The sequence below is a fragment of the Xiphias gladius genome, chromosome 10 (genome assembly GCF_016859285.1).
Source record: "Xiphias gladius isolate SHS-SW01 ecotype Sanya breed wild chromosome 10, ASM1685928v1, whole genome shotgun sequence".
NCBI classification, from domain to species: Eukaryota; Metazoa; Chordata; class Actinopteri; order Istiophoriformes; family Xiphiidae; genus Xiphias; species Xiphias gladius.
Window position 1 is genome coordinate 21,390,612 of NC_053409.1, and position 27,259 is coordinate 21,417,870.

At 39.4% G+C, this 27,259-nt stretch overlaps 1 protein-coding gene across 1 annotated transcript in view; it reads left to right on the forward strand.

The window, feature by feature from the left end:
- sos2 (son of sevenless homolog 2 (Drosophila)) overlaps positions 1–27,259 on the forward strand; it is a 36,849-nt gene that overhangs the window by 8,172 nt on the left and 1,418 nt on the right. Inside the window, exons 2-21 of the mRNA XM_040137174.1 lie at positions 6,658–6,783; positions 7,424–7,555; positions 7,941–8,105; positions 8,198–8,404; positions 11,690–11,833; positions 12,657–12,767; positions 18,762–18,860; positions 19,560–19,687; positions 19,887–20,542; positions 20,680–20,761; positions 20,902–21,024; positions 22,688–22,800; positions 23,623–23,845; positions 23,996–24,115; positions 24,236–24,398; positions 25,219–25,336; positions 25,543–25,715; positions 25,820–25,936; positions 26,196–26,460; positions 27,027–27,068. Coding sequence (XP_039993108.1) covers positions 6,658–6,783; positions 7,424–7,555; positions 7,941–8,105; positions 8,198–8,404; positions 11,690–11,833; positions 12,657–12,767; positions 18,762–18,860; positions 19,560–19,687; positions 19,887–20,542; positions 20,680–20,761; positions 20,902–21,024; positions 22,688–22,800; positions 23,623–23,845; positions 23,996–24,115; positions 24,236–24,398; positions 25,219–25,336; positions 25,543–25,715; positions 25,820–25,936; positions 26,196–26,460; positions 27,027–27,068 — 3,307 coding nt within the window. The remainder of the gene's footprint in view (positions 1–6,657; positions 6,784–7,423; positions 7,556–7,940; positions 8,106–8,197; positions 8,405–11,689; positions 11,834–12,656; positions 12,768–18,761; positions 18,861–19,559; positions 19,688–19,886; positions 20,543–20,679; positions 20,762–20,901; positions 21,025–22,687; positions 22,801–23,622; positions 23,846–23,995; positions 24,116–24,235; positions 24,399–25,218; positions 25,337–25,542; positions 25,716–25,819; positions 25,937–26,195; positions 26,461–27,026; positions 27,069–27,259) is intronic.

Genomic DNA, 27,259 nt, shown 5'->3' on the forward strand with positions numbered 1-27,259 from the left:
AATAAAATCGTCTTTCGAGGTAAAATGTCTGTGGTTTTGGATAATTTGGCTAAAAATGCTGTGTGTGCTTTTCGACTTGAACGATGAGATTTTTTTTCCCTTGACTTTCACTTGTAAGCTACACCGTCTGCTCCATTGTTTTGATTTCATATCTCATTAATTCAGTGTGTTGAGGCTGAACATGTTAAAATGTTATTTTTAAAATACTGTGTGAATATACAGTACGTAACTAACACGTTCATGTTCATGGATGTTTTGATGGTCCACTGGCCCACATATGCGGCGGCCCACCGGGATTTGCCTTTATATCCCTGATGGCCAGTCCAACACTGATTTGCATGATATTTTGCAGGTGGATAGATGGTGCAACGCCTGTTCTTTAAACAAAGTCAGTAAACACAGTTTAGTAATTTCTTGGATCGGTTTTAGAAAATGACATTGGATCACTTCTGCTCTTTATCTAGTCTACTTTTTGTGCTTTTGCTTATAGGGGACTGCAATTAAAATTTTTGCTATCAGTATATCTGTTGATTTTTTTTTGTTTTTGTTTTTTTTGTTCCCCTCCAGTTATTTAATAATTTCATCTGTGCTATGTCGGAAAATAGTTTTTAAAAAAAAAGGGGCCATCACAATTTCCTAGAACGCATGTGATCATGGTCTTCACATTGCTTGTTTTGTCTGATCATCAATCAGAAACCCAAAGACATTTAATTTACAATATATCAAATTAATTGGCAACTATTTTGATAATTCATTAACTGTTTTAAGTTCATCAATCCCTAGTTCCAGCTTCTCCAAAATGACTATTTGCTGCTCGTCCATCTGCTCCTCTCTACTACAAACCACTAACTGTAAACTGAATATCTTTTGGTTTTGGACTGTTGGTCTCACAAAACAAGACTGTTGAAGACTTCACCTTGCACTGGGGAAGACTAAACGAATAATCAGTTAAATAAGAAAATGATCTGCAGATTAATCGAAAGCAAAACTAATCATAAATTGTAGCCCTACACTCACCTTTAAAAAGCTATAAGTAAACAAGACTTGAACAAAATTAGGGTTTCAACTACTGCTTATTTTCATTATCAATTAATCTGCTGATTATTTTCTCATTTAATTGGTAAATTGTTTTCTCTGTAACAGTCATTTTTCACTATTTTCCAATATTTCCCACTGGCCAAGGTGATGTCCTCCAATGTCTTTTGTTCGGGCCAACAGTCCATAACCTAAAGATGTTCAGTTCACTATCGTGTAGGACAAAGAAAAACATCAAATCGTCACATTTAAGAAGCTGGAACCAGCAAATATCTGGCATTTTTGCTTGGAAATCTACTGAAACGATTATTCGATTATGAAAATACTTTGCTGATTATTTTCTGTCAGTGGAATAATAAATTAATCGACTGATCATTGCAGGTCTAATCAAAATTTTTATCATACGGTTTTCATCAATTGGCAGATTCGATTAGTTAACTACTTGTTTCTTCGCTAGTTTAATAACACTGCAGTACTGTTGGTGGTGCAGAGGTATTGGTCCATTATTTTTTTTTAAGGAAAGCTCTGTGTGTAATGTTGTTGACAATGAATTTTAGTACATTCATGGGTCAGTTTTTTTAAAATTGCATCAGAGTTGGTGTGTGTGTTCCGTTATTTGTATTTTTGCTAGACATTGATGCACCTTTTCTCCTTGTGGGTTTATTTATTTATTTATTTTTCTGTCTGTGAATCCTGGCCGTCCCTCCCTCGGTTTTGACTCTCGTCCAGTCTGTGTGTGTATTATGAGCCTCCTGCTTTTGCCTCCTCGTGCACGCACATCAATACCGCTCAGCCTGCTGCTATGATCTGCTCTCCTCAGGGGCATCGCTCTGTGTCGGTAGAAAACCGGGGGGGTAGTGAGAGTGATTGAGCGCTGGGACTTCCTGTACACTAGCCTTTCCCTTCTTAATGGAGCTGACCCATGAAACTGAACACCTTAACATGGAACAGGGGGATGTGCGTGAAACCTTACATATGATAAAGATTCTTTTCGTTTTAATATCTTTGCCTACATCCAGTGGTAGAGTAGGAATTTAATCAAGTATTATTTTGATTATCAATTTGTCTCTAGTATATTTTTTGATTAATCACTGATTTGTTTTGTTTGTGAAACATCACAATTTCCCATTATTCCCAGGTGACATCTTAAACCTAAAGACTACTACATTTCAATGACAGTGTATTCCATGAGACAATATATGTAACTTTCTCTACTAGAGAGATTATGCCATCCAGTTTAGGGCTGCAAAAAACAATGATTTTCATTATTGACAAATCCGAATTATTTTCTCTACTAATAGATGATTAATTTTTTTTCTAAATATCAGACACACCAAATCAAAGAGTGAAATATTATGATATATTAAGTGCACGATCATATAGAAAAAGAGACAAGCAGCAAATCCTCACATTTGAGAAGGTAAAAAGCAAATATTTAGCATTTTTGCTTGAAATATGACAAAAACAAATTTTCAATGATCCAAATAGTTGCTGATTACTTTTCTGTCGATCAAAAAGTAGATTATTCGCCATATCTTTTCAGGTAATTATCAGGTAATTTGTGGACAGTGTTTCAAATCAATGTGCAGGACAACATTGGATTTTTTTGCACCAATTTGATGAAGTGCTCTGATGTGTCAGGTATTTAATTTGCTCTATTTGCAAATTAAATACCTGACATATATACATTTTGTATAGTTTTTTATTTCTTCATGAACAGTTTCTTAATTAACCTTGGGTGCTGAACATTAGAATAGTACCAAAACCTCTGATTTGAGAAGTTGGATTCAGTGAATATTTGGCATTTTTGGTTGATTAGATGACGTAAACAATTAATGGATTATAAAAGTTGTTGTCTTTTCCTTTCTTTCTTTTTTTTGTTTTTTTGATTGTTTGTTGATTGACCGATTGGATAATTGATCATTTCAGCACCAGCCGTTGCTACTTTCCACAAGAAAGAAGTGATCATTTTGACACCATTCCGTGGTGATCTGTTATCTTGAGCTTATAAGAGTTGGTGCACATTCAAAGTAACGAGGGAGATTGATTTGAATGGAAAAGGTTTTTTTTTTTTTTCCTACCACGAGAAACTCAGTGCCTCCTGTCTTTGTTATTTTGAAAAGAGTACTTCTCAAAATCAGGAGTTCCCCTCAATTGCTTTCACTTTGCTTCCATTTACTTCAGCATCTGCTGCCAACTTATATCACACCATTTTACATCCATCACCCATTAGGATCAAGTTGCAGTGGTACTGTAAATACACAGGGCTGCAGTCATACCTGAACATGGCCCTGCTCTGCTTTCACTCCTCAATTTAGACGTCCTCACCAAGTATAACTGACAGATTCGCTGAGAGCAGCTCACTTATGTGTAAACTTAAGGTGTCATTACAAACTACAGATTCAGCCAGTCAAAATGATTTGTTTACGGTTGCTCTCTATAAAGTGTGTTTCACCAACCTATTTACTTTAAAGCAGGTAGGGCTGCAGCTAATGATTATTTTTATAAATGCATTGTCTTCTAATTATTTTCTCAATTGATTGATTAATGTTTTGACCTAATAAGATAGTGACAAATGTCCTTCACAGTTTCCTAGACTCCAAAGTGACGTATTGAAATGTCTTGTTTTGTCAAACCAACAGTCCAGAACCCCAAAAAAATTGCTTTATTGTCATATAGAACAAAAAAACAAGAAAATATTCACATTTGAGAAGGTGGGACTACCGAACTTTTGGCATTTTTGTTATATAAAAAAAAAAATTACTTCAACGATTTACTGAGTATCAAAATTATTAAAATATTCATCCAAATCACAAAGATATTCAGTTTACAATTGCAGAAGACTAAGAAAACTCAAAAATATTCACATTTTATCAAGTGGAACTACTGAATTTCTGTCACTTTGTCACCAAAAAAAAAAAGACTTAAATGTTAGTGATTATCAAAATTTTTACAGATTAGAAGCAGGTGATTTTTGGCATTTATACTAATAAAAAGAATTACTTTTACAATAGTTAATTACCAAAATTGTTGCAGATTAATCCAAAAACCCAAAGACATGTAGTTTACTATAATAGAAGACTAAGAAACCCTGAATAATAATTGACTAATTGCTTCAGCGCTACATGCACAAAACATACTGGTTTTACACAGGACTTTCTTGTGTTGTAGTACAACAAAAGGATTCAGCAGCTACAGCAGCAGGTCATTTTGGTGCCTTTTTAGCGGCATAACGGTTATGTGCATTGCACTTGAATTCACTTTCTATTATGTTTTATATTCAAATGACATTCATTTTTGTGTATTTTTGTTGCTCTGTGCCCCATCCTGACATTGTTGGAGATAGACGATACTTGTTGGATGTGGGCCTCTCAGAAACGGGCCAACTATTCTGTGAATGGAGTTGGGGAAACCCCCGTAGTTTCAGTGTGGTGACTCACAACTCCTGGTGTCCTGTGGAATTTGGTCAAGTGCCTATTTGTGGTGGAGAGGATATAGATCTCATAACCTACTTCTGCTTTGATATATATTTTTTCCGAGTAGAGTTTGAGCTTGTGCCTTATTTATAACTGTTAAGTCTTGTGAGTGTGCATCAAAACAGAAGTGACGTACATAAGCATAATTGAGACCAAGTTGTGGCTTCAGATTTTCCAGCTGCTCTTGTTTTAAAAAGCATCTGAATGTTGCTAATGAATCAGAATGTGAATCAAAACATATCTTGGAAAGGGATCTTTTAAGACCCCCTAACTTTTTCTGCTTCATCTGTTTTCTTTAATTTAGGATTTTATCTCGAACAAATGAACTCAAACTTGAGATAGAAGGGACATCCTGCCTGTCACTGCATCTCTGTTAAGTCAGAGCACAAGAATGCATGAAGCCCGGTCTGCGTTGACCTTTTAACTCTCCTCTCACATTCCTTAATCCGGGGGCAATGTTTTGTCATCATAACGCCCCACTTTACTATATGGCAGGGTAATTCCATCACTAGCATGTGAACAGGCCATGCTTTTGTGAGTGGAGAGTAAATGTGAGCCTCTGTTTTGTATCCACCTCTCCTTTTCTCCCTCCATTTTTTTCCCTCCCCCCTCTAACCAAGTCTGCTTTGGGTGCTATAATAGTATCTCAACTGACAGCATTCCTGCAAGAGGGCACGGCCCAAATGACGACAACTTTTGGGAGGCTGGAGGGTGGTTGGGGGGGGGGGTTCTTCTCTTTCTTACTTCTCTTACTTGTAGGCCTGATGAAGCCACACCTTCTCCGCTGTCTGTACCTAAGACGATACCTTCTGCCAGGCTGGTTCCACCCTCAGACGTCCCACTAATCAGGAAGCCTGGATGAGTTAATAAATCAGCAGAAGAGAGCTTTAAATGCTTGTGTTTTTTGCCTTTTTTTTTGGGAGATGGTATTTGTTGACAGGTTTATTGTTTAGCAGCTTCTTCTAATTTGCATTCCCAAAGTACATTTACGCAGAATCAAGTCCAGAAGTGACAACATGGAAATAGTGAATTTCATTGTTACTAGTGAAATACAGTATGTGAGAAGAGTATAGTTAATTTAGTGAATATAGCACAGTATGGAGCTGCAGAGGACTGTTGGCCTCCACCCACACCTCCCTCACCTGCAATGTTAGATCAGGAGGAGGAGGAAGGGGGGAAAAATGAATAAAATAAATCTCAGCCACATTCTTTGGAAATATAAACAAGGTTTTTGCCAGCTGAACTCCAAACACACACACCTCCTACTATGATATCGCTCTGCTAGCTACAACGAGCTATGAGCTCAAGAGCAGATTTATATGATGGGCAGGTAAGTAGTTTCCCAAAATCATCTTTGATTGGATAAATACATGTATAGGATACGTCCTTACAACATTTTAACGTTTTAGAGGGAGAGAAAAGAGGAGCATTTTTTCATATATTTGATATATAACAAGTTAACAGATCATCTTAAAAAGGGACAGAGGATTAGAACTTGAGAAATGTTTTTTTGTCATTTCACTGTTTCTTTTAAAAGGTTGCTGTTTGACTCTTTGACTGTCAGATGTATGAGCGTCCTTGAAAGCAGCGAAAAAAAAAAAAGTCAATTAAATCCTCCCATCTACATTAAGATTATATTACCAAATGATAATAGTGTAAAACTGACAAAAAAAAGTGACTAGATGTTCAGGGGGGATGAGTTGATTAAATCAAGCAACTTTCCTGCCGCTGCAAGTCAGCGTACACACTTTTGTGAAATGAATGGTCTGTACATGTGGTATACTTTGGAAAATGACTAGCTGTAATGAAAATTATACGTGATTTGAAGTTACAAGACTAAAACCAAAAACAAAAAAACATGAATATGACCCCCTGAGACCAAAAAAGGTGTTTGTGTTCAGTCAGTCATTGTCTGTTCTTAGTTTCTTGACGACATTGAACGTGACCTGGGCCTAACGGAGGTGCATCATACCAGGTGTTACAATCAGATATTCACATATTACAGTTTCAGTTGATATCACGTGAATGGTGCAGGAGAAAGTCTTTTTTTTTTTTTTTTTTTTTAACTTCTTCTAGTCTTAAAATTACAGGATTCTCTTTCAACCGGTTTGCTGTCTGTTTTTATATGTTTGTCTCAAACATTCAGGTACAGAAGCAGGTCCACCCAAACCTCACAGCGAAGGAGGACGCCCTGCAGCACATCGAGGAGCTGATCCTGCAGCTGCTCAACATGCTGTGTGTGGCCCAGCCTCGCTCTGTGCAGGATGTAGAGGTAAGGCCTCTTCTATTACCCCTGGTATCTCTGCACAACAGAGCATTTTAGTATAGATGAATAGCAAGAAATTGAGAAAATGCATAGGTGTGAAAGTTGAGATTCAGCTCAACTGTCAGCAGCTTTAAAACGAGACTGCAGTTTTTTTTTTTTTTTTGGAAAGAAGAAACAACAAGATCTTCCTCTTATAAATGAAAATTTCAATTCATAAGCAATAACATGCAGCCTTTTTCAATTAAATACACTTTACAATACACTGGTACAATACACCTGCTCTGGTATGACCAGCAGATGATCGTGGCTAATGTTAGCTAGATATTGCAGTCAGTTCTCAATATTTTGACTCTTCTTGTCCTACTGTTACACTATATCATTAAAAATATTACCCAAATTTATTCCATAGTTGTAACTTGCTGCCACAGTGGCCTTTATTCAGAAAAAAAGTTACATGGTCTCACTTTAACTGGTCCTGATTGTCGTTTTTGTCTGTCTGTGCTTCTAAAATTTTCTAGTTAGGAAACATGTCCTGCTGCAACAGCATTCCACGCAACTAATTGATTACTTTTGTGCTATGCAACCAACTTATGATACCAAATTTCTGAAGTGTTTTAAAAGAGAAATAAATTTTCCCTTTTTCCAGGAACGTGTCCAGAAAACCTTTCCCCACCCTATAGATAAGTGGGCGATTGCCGACGCCCAGTCAGCTATTGAGAAACGCAAGAGGAGAAACCCTTTACTTCTCCCTGTGGACAAGATACACCCACTGCTTAAGGTAAAGACTCCTGGAGAGCCCACCAGTCTCTCCATCAAAGATATGAATCATTATATATCACATAATAATGTTTCTTTTTTTTTTGTAATAAACTTTGGAAAAATACAGTTTTTTTCAATACACAAATATTGGACAGCAGTAGTATTTATGTTCTTATCAAACTTAATCAACTCTGATGCGAATGCCAGAAAGTTTCGCCAGTAAAATATTTATAATTTAATTTAGCATACTGTTTTGACAGCATGGTTCAGACTAATAGAATTGCCCTGAAGTGATCTTGTCTTTCATGCAGGTTCAGACAACAGAAATGACTTTGAGCTGTCGTTTGACCCTTCTGTAATACTTAATATGTTTTGTTTTTTTTTATCCTGCTTTTTTTCAACAGGAGGTTTTGGGCTACAAAGTTGATTACCATGTTTCCCTCTACATTGTGGCAGTGCTTGAGTACATATCAGCAGACATACTGAAACTGGCAGGAAACTATGTCGGCAACATTCGGCACTATGAAATCAACCAACAGGACATCAAGGTGTCCATGTGTGCAGACAAGGTGAGAAGCTGAAGCTGTCAAACATCATGAGGTTAGACACCATTGCTTTTGATCGTCTTAATTGATGATTATTTTTTGCTGCTTGTTTCCAGGTGTTGATGGACATGTTTGACCAGGAGGAAGACATCGGCCTGATGTCTCAGTGCACAGAGGAGCCGTCCTCCTCTGGGGAGCTCACGTACGATGACCTGGTGAGGCTTGAAATCGCAGAGGAGCGGCAGTACCTGCGAGAGCTCGACCTCATCATCAAAGTGTTCCGCCATCACTTCCTGTCCAACCCCAAAATCTTCACGCCTCAGGTGGGGAAGGCCTGCACAGTTAATTCATTAAAAAGCTGTCAAAATATCAATATTGTTTATTCCTGGATTAGAGTTTGATCAAAAGAGGAATTATTTCACACCTGTCACTCATGCTTTAAAAATGCTGTGGTGCAGAATCACTGATCACAGTTCATGGAATAGAGAGTTAACTCTAATCGTAAGCATCCTGTTTTCACACAGTTTTTTTTTTTCCCATGTGCTGAAAAGAGGTTCTGCCAGCTACTGAAACCACTAACTGGCTTTGTGTAGTAGTCATCTTCTCATGGGTAATTTGAGTTTTGCCAGCATCACCAGTTTTACAATAGATGTGGGATAAACATTGTCTCTGCTGCATTTATTCTGGTGTGATGCCAGCAACCCCCGTGCAAACTTTGCCCCATTCCTCAATATTAACAGCACATTGGAACCAAATTACTGTGTTTTATACACTATTCCTTTGCTGCAATAAGCTTAAGATAAATTTCAAAGCTGCTGTTGATAGTAACACATCATATCCTGAATATGTTTCATACTAAATGCGTTTTAATGTCAAGGCAGAGGTGTAGGCCTGTACCGTGCAACAACCATGGGAAGTTGTGACAGTGTTAGTGAGGTGAGCTATTAAAAGCTTGACCTGTCTCTCAATAAAGTTGATCTTTAGATTTCTTTTTAGCACTTCTTATTTGGAACAGAGTAGAAACATTTTGTGGATTAAAAAGGACTGTTATCATCCACTAGACAGTGCTTGATGAAGGAGAGCGGATCAGAAGACAACAAGGAAAGACAACAATTAACCTTAAAGTTTTTCTGGATGCTCACAGAAGCTCAGTACTGCATCGCAAGACTAGTAAGAGTAGTTTACTACATAAGAAACTGTGGCGGTTGCGCATGAAACAAGTGTAAAGTAACGGCTGCTCTACGATTTTATTATCTGATTTAAAAATAGATTAGAAGGAATATCAGCAACCTGTAGTAAGACGACCCTCCATCATCCCCAATTGCTATATTCACCCAAAGTTGTTGGACACTGGTGAAAAGTGTAAAGACGTACTCCAACTCTTGTGCTGAAATACCGGAGCTGTGGCCAGCTTGCTCTAAAGCCGGCTCATAAACAAACAGTCATGTTTCTGACTGTAAACTTAATTACAAAGCCATTTCAGCCAAATCCAGGATAAGAACATTTAAAGATTACAACTGAAAGTCTGTAATCGGCTAACTGGTAATCAGCGTCATGGAGCAGAACTGGGCCAATGCTAAATTATTCTCTTATCATCTGTGGTTAGAGACAGTTCTCTCTTCTGATGGATGACTTGACAGTCAGAGAAATCATCCTGTATGCAGAAGGTCCCTTGGAGCAGCCAATGTGTCCATGCCTGAAAAAAAAAGGCTCCAACAATTTTGTACCATCTCCTGAGGCACCACCCACGCTCTCTGTCCCAGTAAACAGTAAATTGGCGGTAATATCTGTCTCAGAGGGTTAACCAAAGAAACAAATTACAAATTACAATGTGTCTAATATGCCAATGAAGTACTTTAAATTCCCTTAAAAGAAAGGGAAAAAGTATGGCAATGACTACGGAGTAAAACAGTGAGTCTATGGGTTGAGAAAAAGTGAATGGAAATTTGAGTTTAATTGGTCGCTGTGGCTTTGCATATTTTGGGTTGGATAATTTGTGGTATCATTTGGGTGAGGAGAATAAACCTTTGTGAGGCCCAGTGGAATGCAGAACATGTAATTATGTTGAGACAGGAACAACATCTGCAGCCCTCGCCAAAATAACCTCAATTATGTCTGTTGAAACGCAGCGTAATCTGAAATTACTCTGAGATGCCAAGACAGTGTTACGGTCAAATAATGACAAGACTGTACTTCTATTCAGACTTTAGCAGTCAATAATGACTCCGTGCTATTTTAGGGTTCTCATCTGCTTGACTAATGATTTCCTCTGGCAAACTGAGTCTGTTGTTGTTGTTGTTGTTGTTGTTGTTGTTGTTGTTGTTGTTGTTGTTTAGAGTTCATTGTCACCACTTTTTTTTTTTTTTTTTTTTTTAATTAATTTATTTTTTTGTAGCGTTTATTTATCCAAGGGAGGTAGACTAAGAATGGGAGCACTTAGAGCAACACCCTGCTTACGCGCCCATTGTTAAACACATCCATGGTGTTTACATGCACTTATTTAACCTGGTTAATGTTTGGTTTTCCGTGGCAAGGTTTCTTGAACATCATTTAAAGAAAAACTTCTATCTTTTATCAGTGTAAGACCCTGTGAAGCCCTCCTCAGACAAAAATTCAAAAAAAAAACAAAACTGTATTTGCACTTTGGCAAATTGGCACCATTAAAAGAATGCCCAATTAGCTATCAGAAGGTCCCATTTGAACCCATGGATGTTACAGATAGCGATCACTGGATAACTTTGATTCTGAAGATGCAATGAAGAGGCAAGTTCTGGAATGTCTTTTTTCTATGATCTCTAAACGAAATTAATGGACGTTTATTCACGGTGGACATTGGAGACAATTATATCCGTGGGAAGTGTCAGTTAGACTGAAAATAAAAGTATGTGTATGGTGTATGTAACATAGGTGAAGGGGCTAGATATTTGCAGGACACACAGTTTTCTTGGTCATCTAGATGCTGAACCAAGTTTCTAAAAGGGTTTTTATAAGCATGAATGTGCTTGAATAAGACTTTGGACAGGAAATTTATATCTGTGGGAGCAGTGTGGTCGGATGAAAGGAAAGGTATTCAATCATAGTTGTGCATTTTTGTATCCAAAATAATTAAAGCCAGAGTTTGACTAAAATTGTAACTACAACACAAACAGAAAATGTAAAAAAAAAAAAAGCCAGTTTACACAGCTGTGTTTTCTTACAACACTGTCAGTCCAAATGCTCCAACTAAGAGACACAAAAAAAACTGATCACCCTCCAGCTGCATTAAAGACAGTTTAAAATCATGATTTTTTTGCAGGGTTTTGTTAATGCAGTGTTAATCCCTGATTTTATTTATTTATTTATTTATTTTTTTTGAGATTGCTAAATTTTTCCAGTTGTGTGCACATAAATGTTTAATCACTGAGTAGGTTGAGCACATTTTCATAGGAAACAGAGATATTGTCTTTTTCTATTCAACACATTTTCTTCCTCGTCAAAGCTGAAGGTGGTAAAGAGGGCACCTACAACAGACTTTCCTGGCTGGTTGAAGGATTCAGACTAGCAACCCTCTGGTCACAAACCTGCCTTTCTAACCTTTGAGCGACCTGTCTCATATTGTCACGTTGCAGGATGTGGAGGTGATATTCAGTAACATCCTGGACATCCACGAGCTGACGGTGAAGTTGCTTGGACTGATCGAGGATGCTGTGGAGATGACAGCTGATGGCAGCCCTCATCCGCTGGTGGGCAGCTGCTTCGAAGATCTAGCAGAGGTACGGAGAATATCTGATTTACATAACTGAAAACTCACCAGTTCCCAGACATCGGTTGCCAAATTTATCTGACCTCCCATTGGTCTGAATATGAATTGCTTGAATTGCTTGTATAAAATTCACAGTTTTTGTTTTAGTATTAGTAACGTTTAGAAATGTTTCTAAGGGATGTAAACAATTGCACAGGTGCTTTTTTACTCCTAGTGTTTTCCACAAGTTGAAAATGTACTTCTTTTTACTCCTTTTTATTACCTTTTCATGGGGGAAAATCTGTTTGAGGTGGCTGCCCAAATAAATTCTGTAGTACACTGTACTACTTAAAAAATGTAAAGTAAAGCTAGCAAATCGCTAATATCCCATTTAAGTGATGTTGCACCGACATTAAACTAGTTGCCTCACCTGGCAAAGCTCTGCTCCTGTCCTGTGTTTGTCAGCAAGTCTTTGATTGTCTTCTAAACCCACACTTAACACGTACTCTGTTACTAAATTGCTCCTTATTTACATCATCCAACATTAATAATTAAAATACAATATAAGTCATACTGTGAACAGGTTTACTCTTTTTTTCTGAGTTTATTAACAGAAAACTTTTTTCACAAAACCGGTGAGTTTGTAAGTTTAAAAATCTATTAAATAAGACACTAGTTACTGTAAATTGTTAGTTAATTAGTCGGGTCCCTGTATAAATTATTGCTTGATTGGAGAATGAGATAGTATCTGATACACTGAGTGCATCTGAGCATCATCATCATCATCATCGTTTAAGAATAGTATGTCATGAGTGTCAATATTAACCCTTGGATTGTTCTCCATGTGTGTATAGGAGCAGGCGTTCGACCCCTACGAGACACTGTCTCAGGATATCCTCAGCAGGGATTTCCACGAGCATTTCGACAACCTGATGGCACGACCGACTGTTGGCCTCTACTTCCAGGTAAGCTGTCCGATCGTCATTTGATGCATTGGCTCCTGAAGGGCTGGTAGAAAATGGGAACGTGGCATCCAGATCTGGTTCCCGTTTGGGATATACACCAAAAGTGAAGAAAAAAACAATAGAAAGAAGTATTCTGTTCAGGTTTGCATGATTTTCACATTTTAGGGTAAGTCACTTGTAACCTTAAAGACTAAGATGACACATCCTTCTTAGGTTTTTCCAGCCGTTATTATCATACAGAAATGGAGAAAAATTTACCAGACTCTTAAAATTAGCATAAAATCTGTGGAATTTCCAAATTGAAAATGTTCAGAAACCCTGTCTTCACTGATGAATGATTACGGGTAATTACCCATCCTTCTATTAAATAAAAGGTTGATATTAATTTACTAAAAACCGTATATAATATTTTTTGTATTAAACTATGACTTGGTGTCTTGTTATTTGGTAGGTTACAATTAGTGACATGTATCTGCCATGCTATGGGTTCGAAAATTCATGGCAGTTATAGCCGCTATATCTCCCACTCCCATTCTTTCCTGTCATTCTCAAATGTAAACTTTCTTATGAAGGGAAAATGCCATAAAAGTGAAAGCCAAAAAGAAAAAGGGGGGTTTGTTTTTAATATGAAGGTACAAGTAGGTCATTTATGTGTTTACACCAAGCAAACAGAATTAAAATATTTGTTCCTGTTTTGCTTTGAAGTTAACCTGTGTGCCCGGTGGAATTCCTCTCAATATCGTCTGAGGGCATGTCATGACATATTCAGCGTCCTGTGTACAGTTTATTCACTGCTGCTGCATTGTTTTATTTGGACATTCCTCACAAGAATAGCATTGAATTATGCTCGGTGGGGTGCAGTTTGGCAGCCTTTGTAGATGAAATATTTGCTGGTGTTTTCTCAGGCCAAAGACCAACGAGCCTGACTGTTCACATGAAGCAACCTCAGAGCTCCCAACTCACAACAGTATTTACTGTATGAGGCAATTTTCGTCTCTACTTTTCAAGAATTTGAACACCAAAGTCCTGTTTCATTGAATGGATATTAAAATTTTACACCAATAGACCTACTGTATACATCGTATGACCGCCCTGCAGGACTGTACATGAGGTTGAGGTTGAGGTTGAGGCTGAGGCCTCGCTGTTTACCCTCGAACCGCCATTCTAACCCTAGTTAGATCAACACCACTGGCACTGTCTTCTAATTAGCCACACCGAGTGTTTATTTTCATATACTCATTGTAAGAGAGTGGAGGAAAGGGCACCGGATTTAAAAATAAAGCTTTATTTGTGTACTGTATTAATAACATCAAGCTATTCTTTTAAAAGACTATTGCATAGTTATTTCCTAGAAACATATGGCATACAATAGACAAAGATGCCTGTAACTGGCTCAATAAGTCACTCTTTTAGAAACGTGAGATAGCTAACATGATCTTGCTCAGCAGATGGGGTTTGCACAGTTCCCGAGAAATGAAAAATTTCCATTTTTCCTGAGCAATGTAAGGACATATTGCCCATTTTAGCTTAAAAGTGGAGACTGAATTTAATTAATTATTTCCAGATTGATTGTTTCAATGTCAACTTTGAAGACAACATGGATAAGAAATCCTTAGATTGCTCAGGGAAAATGGAAAATTTGTGATTCAATCTTTGACCGGGTCATTGAGATAAAACACCACGAAAGAAAAGGCAGTGGGGAAAACTATTGGATCTATTTGGGCTCAGTCTAAAACTCTGAAACACATAAATTGATTATGAGTGTATTTTTGTAATAAAACATGTTTTCTGGTTAACATATGGTAGTTGTTATTGTGGAAAAAAACATTTTTTTAAAGAAAAAAAAAAAGTGGTATTTACTATGTTGCCTTGCAAAATTCATTTAGCTCAGCTATTGTACCACCAGTGTATGTAAGCACAGATGTGTGTATGTGTGTTTTGATCATCAGCAGTCCCAGGGGCAGATGGTGTAATGGTTCAGCCTCCCCTCTTAAACTGCCCAGCCCCACAACACAAACACCTTCCACCCCTTTTATCTGACTGCCCCTGCCCCATTTCTGCACCGTGGGCTAATCTTATTTTAGAATCTCTCACTTTGTGTTTCATCTCTGAGCGACTGGATGTTCGTCCCCTCGTCTCTCAGCCTTCTTTGAGCAACATGAACCATTATATGGACTCCTGGTATAAACGCATAGATATTACAGCGGGATTGAACCCCCGGCACTGGCACCATTAGCGCCTCTGCTCTACCTTCAGCTTTTGTCTCATTGCCTGTGTTTCATCTTTCTCACTGCATCCTTCTTGACTTTCCCCTTCCCTTTCTGTCAGATAGATCTGTCTCTCGAGCACTCAGCCCCTGCACTCAGCAGCGTCTGGTATTGTGGGTAAATTACATCGCCTTTTAAAAATAGAACAGGCAGTCACACTGCAGGCCACTTTTCTCCTGCGGGCGGGGGGGGGGCAAGTCGCATTTCATGTTGAAAATAAGCTTTGAATTAAGACGACAAAAGACTGTGACATGGGTTCAAGCAGCCCTGTACCTCTGTGAAATAGGAACATGTTGTTCTCATAGTCATTATGTACCTTATTCTTACTGCACTGTGTCTTTATATTTAAACTGCTACCACAGCGATGCAGAATATTTGTGTTTTTACATGTTATCCAATCATAACATTATTATTATTATTTTCCCTATTAATCGTTAGTCATGATTGTCAAAAACCTGTGAGAAAAATGCCTATCACAATCCTATTCCAAGGTGATGTCTTTAAATTTCATGTTTTGTCTGACCGGCAGACCAAAATCCAAAGATATTCAATTTTCTATATATAGTACAACAAAAATAGCCAATCCAAAAAAAGGGGAAACAAGTTTGCATTCCAGTTGGGTGTTCAACCTCAAAAAATCATGGGGGTGGGGGCAAGTGTCACACCATCAAAGGAAAAAAAACGCCTGTGGAACTTCTTATTCATCATATTCATATAGTCGACTAGTTGATTGACTAATTGTTGTAGCCCTAGGTAGCTACAGACACACACACACAACAAAGAGATTTAACTAAATAGAGAAAAATGCGGATCCACTTTGACTAAAACTGTAGCCTATAAAACGGCAATGTACTGCAGTTTTCCTTTTTGTGTGGCAGTCAGCAATGGCCCAAACCGATGCATCTCTGAGATACGATCAGCGGATAATGTTGGCCTACCAATATATCAGTCTCCAGTTCAGTGGTTCCCAAATCCACACGGGGTCGCAAGATAAATCTGAGGGGTCACAATAAAAGATAGGAAACCAGAAAAGTACATCTCTGCTACACTACATTGTGTTTATTTTTCCTCTAATCTTTCCTTTTTTCTTGTGAGTTGCCAGATAATTTTACCTCTTCAGACCACTAAAAATTAATCAAAAAAAAAAAAAAGTTGTGGGTGGTGGTCAAAATTGGTGGTATATGCAACACCAGTGTTGAGGGGTCACAAGTAGAGACTGCTTGCTTTTAAATTTGGGAACAATTGCTTTAGTTTGTAGCAAAGAATACATGAATCCTCATCTAATACCAGCAGGTTTGTCTTCAACCTTGCTAACTTCAGCCATGGTGAGAGTGTAATGCAATACAAACCATCTTAGTTCAAACAAACAAAATAATTTGAAGTATGTCTGGGTTGCATGATTACTACTAGAGGGATTATCACAGTTATTTTACCCCGGTACTGGCATCACAACAATTTGGCACTATATTCAGCTATTGTTGGGAGTACTTTGATATTTCAAATTGACATACCGTTTTCATTTAATGAGAGACCATCAGAACTTTGTGTTTACATGTGCACTGGTATCCTAGCTACGATCGGGTTTTTGGAATTACATGTTGCCCATGTAAACATCATTATCCCTGTCTTAGAAACTTGAATAAGCTCTTATACCATCTTTGAGAGAGGGAACGTTAACACCTTTTCCGCGTTCAATAAAAAAAACATAAAATATGTGGGTAAATGATGTAGTGATGATGATGATAAAGGGAACAAAGGGAAAGTTTACTGTCGCTCTTGTTTTATGTTAATGGTGATCAGATAGAGAAGCCAAATTAAGCAACGGCGGAAAATACAGCTAGGAAACCAAACTATGTTCATCCTCGACTTTTGAGTAACTTGATCAGCAAGGAAATTAGAGGTTGAGGAATCGAGAGATAGTCAGAGACCTGGACTCTGTTATAATTAAGTATACAGGGACATGAATAGCCAGGTTTCTCTTGTTCCATGTAAATGTAATATAATAAAAACCACGGTAAGATTTAAAACCGGGATATAAGAGCACATTGAAATGCCCCCACTGTCCTTTTAAGCCAACTATAAATAAAGATTGGACAAAACCATATAAAAATCATTCATACCTACATAGAACATGCAGTTACATTACACATGCTGATTGTCTCCTTTAGTGAAAATGTTCTCACCCGCAGCAACAACTACATTTTACAGTTACAGATTAATCACAAAACATCTGAAAAAAAACTCTTAGTTTACTTTTGTAAAGGAAGCATTTGTTTTGTTGCACCCAAAGCAGGCACTTTAACCTGTTACCAAACACAAGGCTGGAAATAATGTACCCAAAATAAAAAGGTTATTGTTCTTCAACCCTTTTGATTACAGTCATAACCCTGGTCTCCTTTGAAAGGAAACTCTTAAAATTTTAAAACCAAAAAGTCAAAATGAGTATAACAGAGACCGATCCCAAAGTTACAGAAGCACAAACACGGTAATTTTTTTTTTTTTTTTTGATATGATAAATATTGAGTTTCAGTGATATGGGGATACTAAAATTAGGAGACTTGAAATTTTCAAAACAACGTACAATTTGTCAAAGTTATGAGGTTTGAGTCCAGTACAGAACAAAAGACACCTAAAGTAGCACTGCCAAGGCCAAAGTGCCCCGCGGGTGGGGCGATGTATTTTGAACGTTAAATTACGATGGTAGCACCAGTACTGAACTCAGTGAACTTGAATCCATAATAAAAGCCAAATCATGATCATGATTATTATACGTCTAATGTGCAGCCCTAATGCGCATATACAATTTGTGAATCTGCAGGATGCTGACATATCAATAACATGATCTAAACTTAGATCATTGTTCCACAGCTGTCCATCAGTGTGCGTCAGGCAGCTGATGCTCTCTTTTCCATGCACACACACCCTCTTGCCTCCCCCACGCAGACAGTGTGGCCACTGCTGTGGAGTCTTGAGTACTAGCATATTGATTCTGAATCGTCTATCAGGGGAACAGGAGATTTTAAATGGATACAATGACGGCCTCCTCTCTGGTTACCCTGCAGCCTTGCCCGGGTCAGCCGCTCCCCCCTCCCTCCCCACATCACTTGTCACCCTGTAGCCCCTTGACTGATCTGATTCGGCCTGTTTTATACACGGAAACGTGCGCATTTCGAATGTCCATGTCCTCACAGCTGTGGTCTGTCTACCATTTGTGATTATTTAGCTGTATTTTTGTGAGGAATACGCCTCTTTTTTTTAGTTCTGAATTATTGTGCTTTTTGTTTATTTTACAGTCTGGGACATATGGTGCCCTGTCACTTTCGATCATATTTTACTCAGTGGCTTTGAATATAATTAGATACATCTTTACAATGGCTTCTACTGGGGAAACAAAACACAGGCTTCACACAGATTTAAACACATCTAGTCATTTATTTGGAAGTGAAAATGAAAGTTAAAATTTCTTTAAGTTGTATGCGAATTGGTATGTTTTTGATGCTGTTTGTAATTTTTATGAGAATAGACATTTGTTTCAGGTTTTTGGATTTAAAAAAATCAACCTCTTTTATTTAAATGTTTATCAAAATTCTGCCACGGATTTTTTTTGTAAGCAGAAAATGTGTGAGTGGGGAATTTTCTCTTTAATCAAAAGCTGGTTGGTTTAAATCTGTTTCACAATTGCTTCACACTGATGACTAACGGGTCTGATGCGTCTTTATGTCTCCAGTCAGTTGCAGAAGGCTTCAAAGAAGCAGTCCAGTATGTCCTTCCCCAGCTGATGATGGTCCCACTATACCACTGTATGCACTACTTTGAGCTATTACAGGTATGTCCTGACACATGGACAGATCCAGTCAAAGATACAATTTGTTTTCAGTTTTTCTAGGGAGATGATTGTTTTTCTTTTCTTTTAGTTTCCTTTTTATTTTGCTGATCCCTGGTTAGTGGCTAATGACAAACATACTGTATTGAAATTTTTGTGGAATTATCGTCATCATGATGCCAGATTGAAAATGTTGGTTAGAGAAGCTTTTGCCAACATTGCCCTAAGAACAAACAACGGGGCCTCTTTGATTCTTGGTTATCCATATCATATGTCTCTGAATATCTTCTAAAAAGAACTACAGTGAATTTAACTTCTTATATAGGCTACCTGAGGTTTACACTGAAACTCTTTGTTTCTGTATCTGTCTTTAAAATATAACTGGCCTGGCATTCAACACTGTAGTCAAATCTCACTTGTATTACTGAAATGCAGCTTTCCTGTAGACCTTTAACACGGCAGACATTTTGATTTGTTAAAGCACAGGGGTTACTAATAACATTAACGATGGTTCACCTCCGTTAAGTGTCCCATTGTTGCACAACAGCGGCGCCGTGGAATGGGCTCATTTAATTAAACCTGTGCTAGTCCTGCTAGACATGTCAAAATATCTGCTGTGAAAAACGTCTATAAGTTTCTGTATTATATGATATACCGTAGCAACATACCTGATGTGTGTGTTTTCTCTTCTGTTTTTCACAGCAACTTCAGGAGCGCAGTGAAGACCAAGATGACAGAGAATGTCTGAAACAGGCGATCACAGCGCTGCTCAACCTTCAGTGCAGCGTGGAGCGCATCTATGCCAAGCACCAACCTCGCCGTAAACCTGGGTACGTCTGCTCTACTACTATTTATGAGTAATAAATATTTCATTCAAATTTGTTAAGAGCTCAGTCATAAATGAATTTGCATTGGTGCAGACCCTGCTTTGCACATACTTGTGTAGTAGTGATAACTCAGTGGTTTAATGTTTCATTTTTGCATTGGTGGCTTGAGTTTTCTGACTTCACGCGTTATCCCCCCCCGCAGTGAGCCCATGTACCGCTTGTACAGCAGGCAGGTTCGTAGCAAACAACTAGCCATCAAACGCATGAATGAGATCCAGAAAAGCATCGACGGCTGGGAGGGGAAAGATATCGGTCAGTGCTGCAGCGAGTTCATCCTCGAGGGGCCGCTTTTGCGAGCGGGCGCCAAGCATGAGAGACACAACTTCCTTTTTGATGGCCTGATGATCAGTTGCAAGGCCAATCAGAGTTCACGGCTCCCAGGGTCCGGCAGCGGGGCGGAGTACCGCCTGAAGGAGAAGTTTGTGCTGAGGAAGATCCGCATCGTGGATCGCGAGGACTCGGCGGAGCTGCGGCACGCCTTTGAACTGATAGGCAAAGATGAAAACTGTGCAGTTTTCTGTGCACGGACAGCAGATGAGAAGGCAGCGTGGATGGCGGCGCTGGTGACTCTGCAGTACCGCTCCACTTTGGATCGCATGTTGGACACAGTGCTGCAGCACGAGGAGCAGGCACATCCTCTAAGACTGCCCTCCCCGGAGGTTTACCGCTTTGCTGTGCAGGACTCTGAGGAGAATATAGTGTTTGAGGACAAAGTGCAGAGCAAAACAGGCATCCCCATCATTAAGGCCGGCACGGTGGTCAAGCTCATAGAGAGGCTCACCTACCATATGTATGCTGGTAAGTAGCTGCAATACATCTACTCATAGAACGACATTTGACACATTTCAGTTTACTTTGGCAAACTCAAAGGTCTATTTTGCAAAGATACATGATTATCTCTGTTATTTTATCTTATGTTTTTCATCCGTTTTCAGATCCTAACTTTGTCCGCACGTTTCTTACCACGTACCGATCATTCTGCAAACCACAGGAGCTTCTCACCCTGCTGATAGACAGGTATGGTTAAGCCAGAACACCTTTCCTCTCCCCAGTATCTTTATTGCAGTAGCTGTTTAATGTACCACTATCGGAGCCATAAGGTTAATCATCCTCACCTGGATATTAAATATCACATGTCTGTCTGTTATTTTTCTCAGGATTGAGATCCCTGAGCCAGAACCGACTGAGGAGGACCGTCAGGCTCTCTGGAACGGTGATCAGCCGATGGCAGCCGAGCTCCAGAGGTTCCGAAAGGAATATGTGCAGCCGGTCCAACTCAGGTACGACAGCTGTCCAGTCAGAGCCGATGCTGTCTCAGCTTATCGCTCCTGTAAGACTCCCCAAAGACAAATAGCAGCAACTGCCCAAATAGTAAAATCTAAGGGAAATAACAGGGACTAGAAATGGAAACGATTCTCCAAAAAATTCAAGGGGCATGCTCAAACTACGGAAAGGAAAATAATGTCAGAGTTGACAACGATGTAGGTCCAGAAGTCGTAAGCACTTATTTGAATTTTGGGAACAAATTGTGTTTGTAAGGAATGCTGTATCAAGGAATAATTTTCAATTGGTTTAGTACTTAGTGTCAGTGAAAAAGCAAATCAAACAAATTATTCATAAAGTAACACAACAAAAAAGGAACCACAAGATAAAAACTCAAAAAAAGATAAAAGGTTTTAAAAATTTGAAGCATGAGATGAGCAGATTTATTGCCCAGCAGACCCTCAGTCTAAAGTGTTCAACTTAAATTGCTGTGTTAAATGATTGACTAATGTTTGTGAAGATGAAAGTTTTACAAACTTTTACTCTAATATTCAGCAGAAATTAGGCCATTGTTTACTAATATTTGGGCAGCCTCGTTTAAACTTGTAGATAAATTGTAGAAGCTTGTTCTAGCATCTTTAACTGCTTCCTTTTATTTCCTAACAAGGGCTTTTAAAAAAAGGCCACAAAGATTTCGTGTCTCTGTGTCCTGTGTTGTTGTTTGGCTCTTTGACACTCTCCTGTTAAGGCCTGAATTTTCTCACTGAGCCACAGAATTACTTTTGTCTTAGACTTTGTATCCTTATAAGGAGCAACGGAGTCTGTAATAGTCTCTTAAGTATCATGAAAAACTGTGAGCTTCTCAGTATCAGACTGCAGTAGTGCCGTAGTGAAGGGCAGTTACAATAAACTTTAGTCAGAGAAACGGTTAAAGCACAAGTAGGTAGCACGAAGACATGGAAGGTTGTCAGTAATGAAGGCACAGTTGACAGACTGGGATAAAAAATAGTGTCTGCAACACACATACATTACAAAGACCAGTAATAAAGTATTGAAGGATAGATTGGAACAAAATTTAAGGGAACTTGTCAGGCAGTTTGGGTGGTCTCTGTTGTTAAGTAAACATTGTGATGTGGTCCAACCGTTTATTTTAAAACCGGGATACTCAAAGGAGTTGAAAATACCTCTTCAAGCATTACTTTAGCCCTTTAAAGCACAAAATGTCTCTGCTGTTTCTATTTTTAAATTTCCACTCTTCAGAAATGTTAACTGACCAGCGTAAGGAATACACACAGGCCACAAGCCAAAAACTGTTCAGCCGTTTTGCCAAATGTCTGTTTTACCAACATCTTTGTCAGGGAATCTACCATCCCTTTGAGTTCCTGTCTGCCTATTCACCAGCAACTGTCAAATAAAGTCAAAAATGCCAAAAAAAAAAAAAAAAAAACAATCTGTTGAAAAAATGTGGTTGGTAAAACAGTAAAAATGTCTCACCCCTTGAAACTGAAATGTTTGTTCCCTGTTTTGTTACTGAACAAATGTACATAAATGGAAAAATGCTTTCAGTGTGCACAGCTGTCTGAATTTCCCCACAGATATTTTCAGTTGAAAGTTTGTGGAATACGTGTGGAAGACAATACATATAATCACTTAATACTGTAACATGTTTTTGCCTCACAGGGTTCTCAACGTTTTCCGTCAGTGGGTTGAACATCATTTCTATGACTATGAGAACGATCCGGAGTTGAGAAGTCGACTAGAGGAATACATCACCAGCAAAATTCAACTGAGAGGTCAGTCCGAGGCACAGGATCTACCACTCCTCCTGGAAACAGAGATATTTAACTTTGTACCATCAGTACCGAAGGTTGTCTTTGCTGCCTCTTATAGAATCTCATCTCTTCTTCTGCCAAAGCATACTTAAGCATACTAAAGAAAGAAAGATAGATAGATAGATAGATAGATAGATATATTTTGATTGATTGTTTGATAATAAAATTATGAACATTTTAAAAAGTCACATAAGCACTGACACAGGCTACTGACCAAGTGACATTGTCTGTCAGGAGAATCCTACTGGATCATGGATAAAACAATTTTTCACAGTTCTCCGTGCTTAATTTCCACGTTTTGCTCGCATGATATTTTTCGTCTGACATACTTATGTCACGTATTTGATTAGTGATCCATGCCCGCAATCAATCAAAGCACATCTTTTTTTTTTTTTTTTGTGAAACAAACCACATGCATGAGGAAACAACAAATAGTAAGATGTTTTAGATACACAGAGAGGCTGTGGTGAATGGAAAGTTAGAATTTAGTCCAGGCATCAGTTTTAAGAAAAAGGTTTGCAGGATGAGATTGCATGAAGTATGTCAGTACATATTAGTGTGGCCCGCATCAGAAATAAGACCATTAAATTCACAAACGTGTTTTTAGGTGCTCATGCTGCTCTGGCAAAATCACATATGAATCAAGTGTTGTATATTGATGCCAGTGTAAAGTAGCTAATAAGATTGATACATAATCAGCATTTTCTTGCAACATCAAATGTGTGAAACTTGAGAAAGTAAAGTTTTGATATACGGTATACGTTTTGTACATTTCTTTTTTAGGAAAGTCCATGAGAAAGTGGGTCGAGTCCATCAATAAGATCATCAGGAGGAAGCTGCAGACACAGTCGAACGGCGTCAGTCACAACATCACCTTTGAGAGCCTGCCTCCTCCCACCGAGTGGCACATTTGCAGAGCAGGACAGGTGGACTCATTTGACCTCATGACCCTTCACCCCATAGAGATTGCTCGCCAGCTGACTCTGCTCGAGTCTGAGCTCTACAGGTGAGTGGGGCTTAGAGGTTAGACAGGCAGGCTTGTGATTGGAGCGTCGGCAGTTTAAATCTAAATCTGCGTGTGGTAATCAGTTCGTTTGAACTGTGCCGGTGTCCGGTATTGCCTGTTTGAAAGATGAATATCCCGCTTCGTCCACAGAGCTGTCCGGCCGTCCGAGCTGGTTGGCAGCGTCTGGACTAAAGAGGACAAAGAGAAGAACTCACCAAACTTGCTCCGTATGATCCGTCACACCACCAACCTCACACTGTGGTTCGAGAAGTGAGTCTGAGGATGCAAATATTTCATTCACAAGAAACGCTGACAGCGGAGTCCTGGCTGGAGAAAAACGTATCTTTAACTCTGTGTGTGCATATGTGCGTGCGCGTGTGTTGTTCTCAGGTGTATTGTGGAGACGATGAACCTGGAAGAAAGGGTGGCAGTATTATCCCGGGTCATAGAGGTTCTGCAGGTTTTTCAGGAGCTCAACAACTTTAACGGCGTGCTGGAGGTGGTCAGCGCCATCAACTCTGTCCCAGTCTACAGGCTCGACCACACCTTCGAGGTGAGTCAAGCTGTGACAGCAATTAGAACAAAAGCCGGCAGGTTGCATACTGTATTTTCACCAGAGAGTGTCAAGTGGTTGACTCCCTTTATGATCGTACCTGTTAGATAAACAAGAAATCCCACTAATTAATCAGACAAAAATTCCAGTACCAGAGTGTCCTGTTAGGCCTAAGTTAAACACAGCCGGGATTGATGAAACAAAGTCTGACAACACAAGCTGAGTCTGAAAATGTCCTAAAATAGCCACCGCACAGAGCATCATGACATTGTTTTATGTTGGCATAAATCTCAGCTGAAGCTGATGGGTCAGTGGATTTACTGGTGTTTTGTCGTGAGCACAAGTGTTGGACGAGTGAAACTTTTGACCCGTTGATGGTCGCAGGTGAAATGTCAGTTGATCAACAAATTCATTAGGATTCATACTGTGTTGACCTTGAATGTTCCGGTAGTTCAAATATTTCCCTCTGGATCAAAGTGTTGACTGACTAACCAACAACATCCTTAAAGCCCTAGAGGGAGCCTGACTTAAAGGTTGTACACAGGAAACAAAAATACAGTGCAAGTATGCAAAAGCAGGACTCGGATATGATTCTAACTATGACTCCGATGTTGCCAGCTTGTGTTTCCTGGTCAGCTGTTGTATAATGCACAAGCCCTGAGGGGCAAAGACTTAGTCCATATGGTGCCGAGCCTGGCTGAGAAATTCACTGGTACAAGAGCTGCTTTTCACTTCGACATGCATTTTTGGTTCTGTCAAGCGTTGAGTCTAAAGCTGGACCAAATTAATGGGACTTTTCCCCCCCCTCCTCTACCCAAAGGCAATACCAGAGAGAAAAAAGAAAATCCTGGAAGAAGCTGTGGAACTAAGCCAGGACCATTTTAAGAAATACTTGGCTAAACTCAAGTCAATAAACCCACCCTGTGTGCCTTTCTTTGGTAAGTCAGCTACAGTGTTACTACAGACACATTACAAAAGATCTGAGACACAAAATATTTATATATATATAACTGTCTTCTTGGGATCTTGTACATTCTGAGCCACCATCATTTAATAGGAAACCAGCAAGCATTTTAAGTTTCTGTGCGGCTACGTTTCAAGCCGAGCTCTCTTCACCGCCATCAAATTTTTCCTTGATCCTCAGGTATCTATCTAACCAACATCCTGAAGACAGAGGAAGGCAACCCGGACTTCCTCAAACGCCACAGCAAGGAGCTGATCAACTTCAGCAAGCGGAGGAAAGTGGCTGAAATCACAGGCGAAATCCAGCAGTATCAGAACCAGCCGTACTGTCTGAAGGTGGAGAACGACATCAAGGTGAGAACTCACTCGCATAATTATTGTCTCTCTGGTGTCTTTTAACAGGTTTTACACAGATCCTGAACTCAAAACTTGTGGTTGTTTTTCTTGTTGATGCACAGAGGTTCTTTGAGAACCTGAACCCGATGGGCAACAGGAGCGAGAAGGAGTTCGCCGACTACCTGTTCAAAATGTCTATGGATATCGAGCCACGGAACTGCAGGCAGGCTCCCCGATTTGTGAGTGTTTAGACTGCAGTGTTTTCAGCAGGAGTGAAGTTCATGTGTTTAGTGCTGTTTTAGTTTCAATTCTTTGTCTTGTTGTAGTCCCAAATACACATCTACTGCAGATGAGAGTGATCCTTAATGATGTCTGTGTTAAATGGCACTGATTCTCAAGCAGCAGCAGCTGTAGTAGCTCAAATGAGGAATGAGCCTGAGAGCTGGACTCGGCGGCTTTTCTTTGCAAACGCTCCAAAAGCTGTTTTCTCTCCCGCAGCCCCGGAAGACCATGTACACTCTGAAATCCCCAGGGATCCGGCCTGTGCGAACGTCTACCTCTGGCACCCTGAAGGGCCACCCCGTCCCCCTGGAGAGGGAGCCCCCACATAAGATCACTTTCCGGAGCATCGCCGAGACCGAGCCGGAGACGCCGGCGTCGGCCTCCGTGCCCACCTCCCCGAACACGCCGACCCCTCCGCAGTCGGCCTCCTCTGACCTCAGCTCAGTCTTCGTGGAGCACGACCTCAGCAGCTCCTACGGCGGTGAGTTCAGCCGATGCTCGAGTCCCGCGCGCATCCCATCATCGTTCGGTTGGTGGAATATCAGGGAATGTTTTCACACGTGTTTTCAAGACAGGGAGAGTTTCTTAACCTCTCTGCAAGAATGTGCCAATATCAAGGAATTTCACAAGCATCAGTGTATTTAATGACTTTCAGTTATACTTTACTACACACTACACGGTTTTTACTGTTTTTGGGGCATTTCATGTCTTAATTAGACATCAAATGTTGAATGGAGGACGTCTGAATTATATGGTCAGTGCATTTAACTCCCAAGGATGCCCTACTTAATTTTAATTTTATTATTGCAACAAATAATCTTTAATCTGTGGCTGGATGAATGGAGAGACCTATTCCCAAAACACTGGCATTCATCTTTTTCTGAACAATTAAAACTAACTCTAGTGTTGATCCAGTCCTGAGATCGAGAAGAAGAACTGAGGACATTTAAACACGGGCACCGCTTTTATGTTTGTGTTCAGAGCACCTAAGCATGCACCTATTTTGGGAAATTAAATCTTCATCTTCTCTCTATTTGAATTTTACAGGTAGTAACTCCATATTTGCTTCGGTTCTTCCGCCGCCTTCAAGTGAGTGTGGAGTTTGTTTGTTTTTTGTTTTTTTGCAGTTTGTTCCCAATTGTTTTCTATTTTACTGCCATTGCTTCATGCCAGTATTGTGAGGAATTGTGCTTATACTAATTTGTTGCTCGCAAGCTGTGATTGTTGAGCAGGGCATGTTTTTGATCTTTTATCCATATCCATTTTTTTTTTAGTTTTAT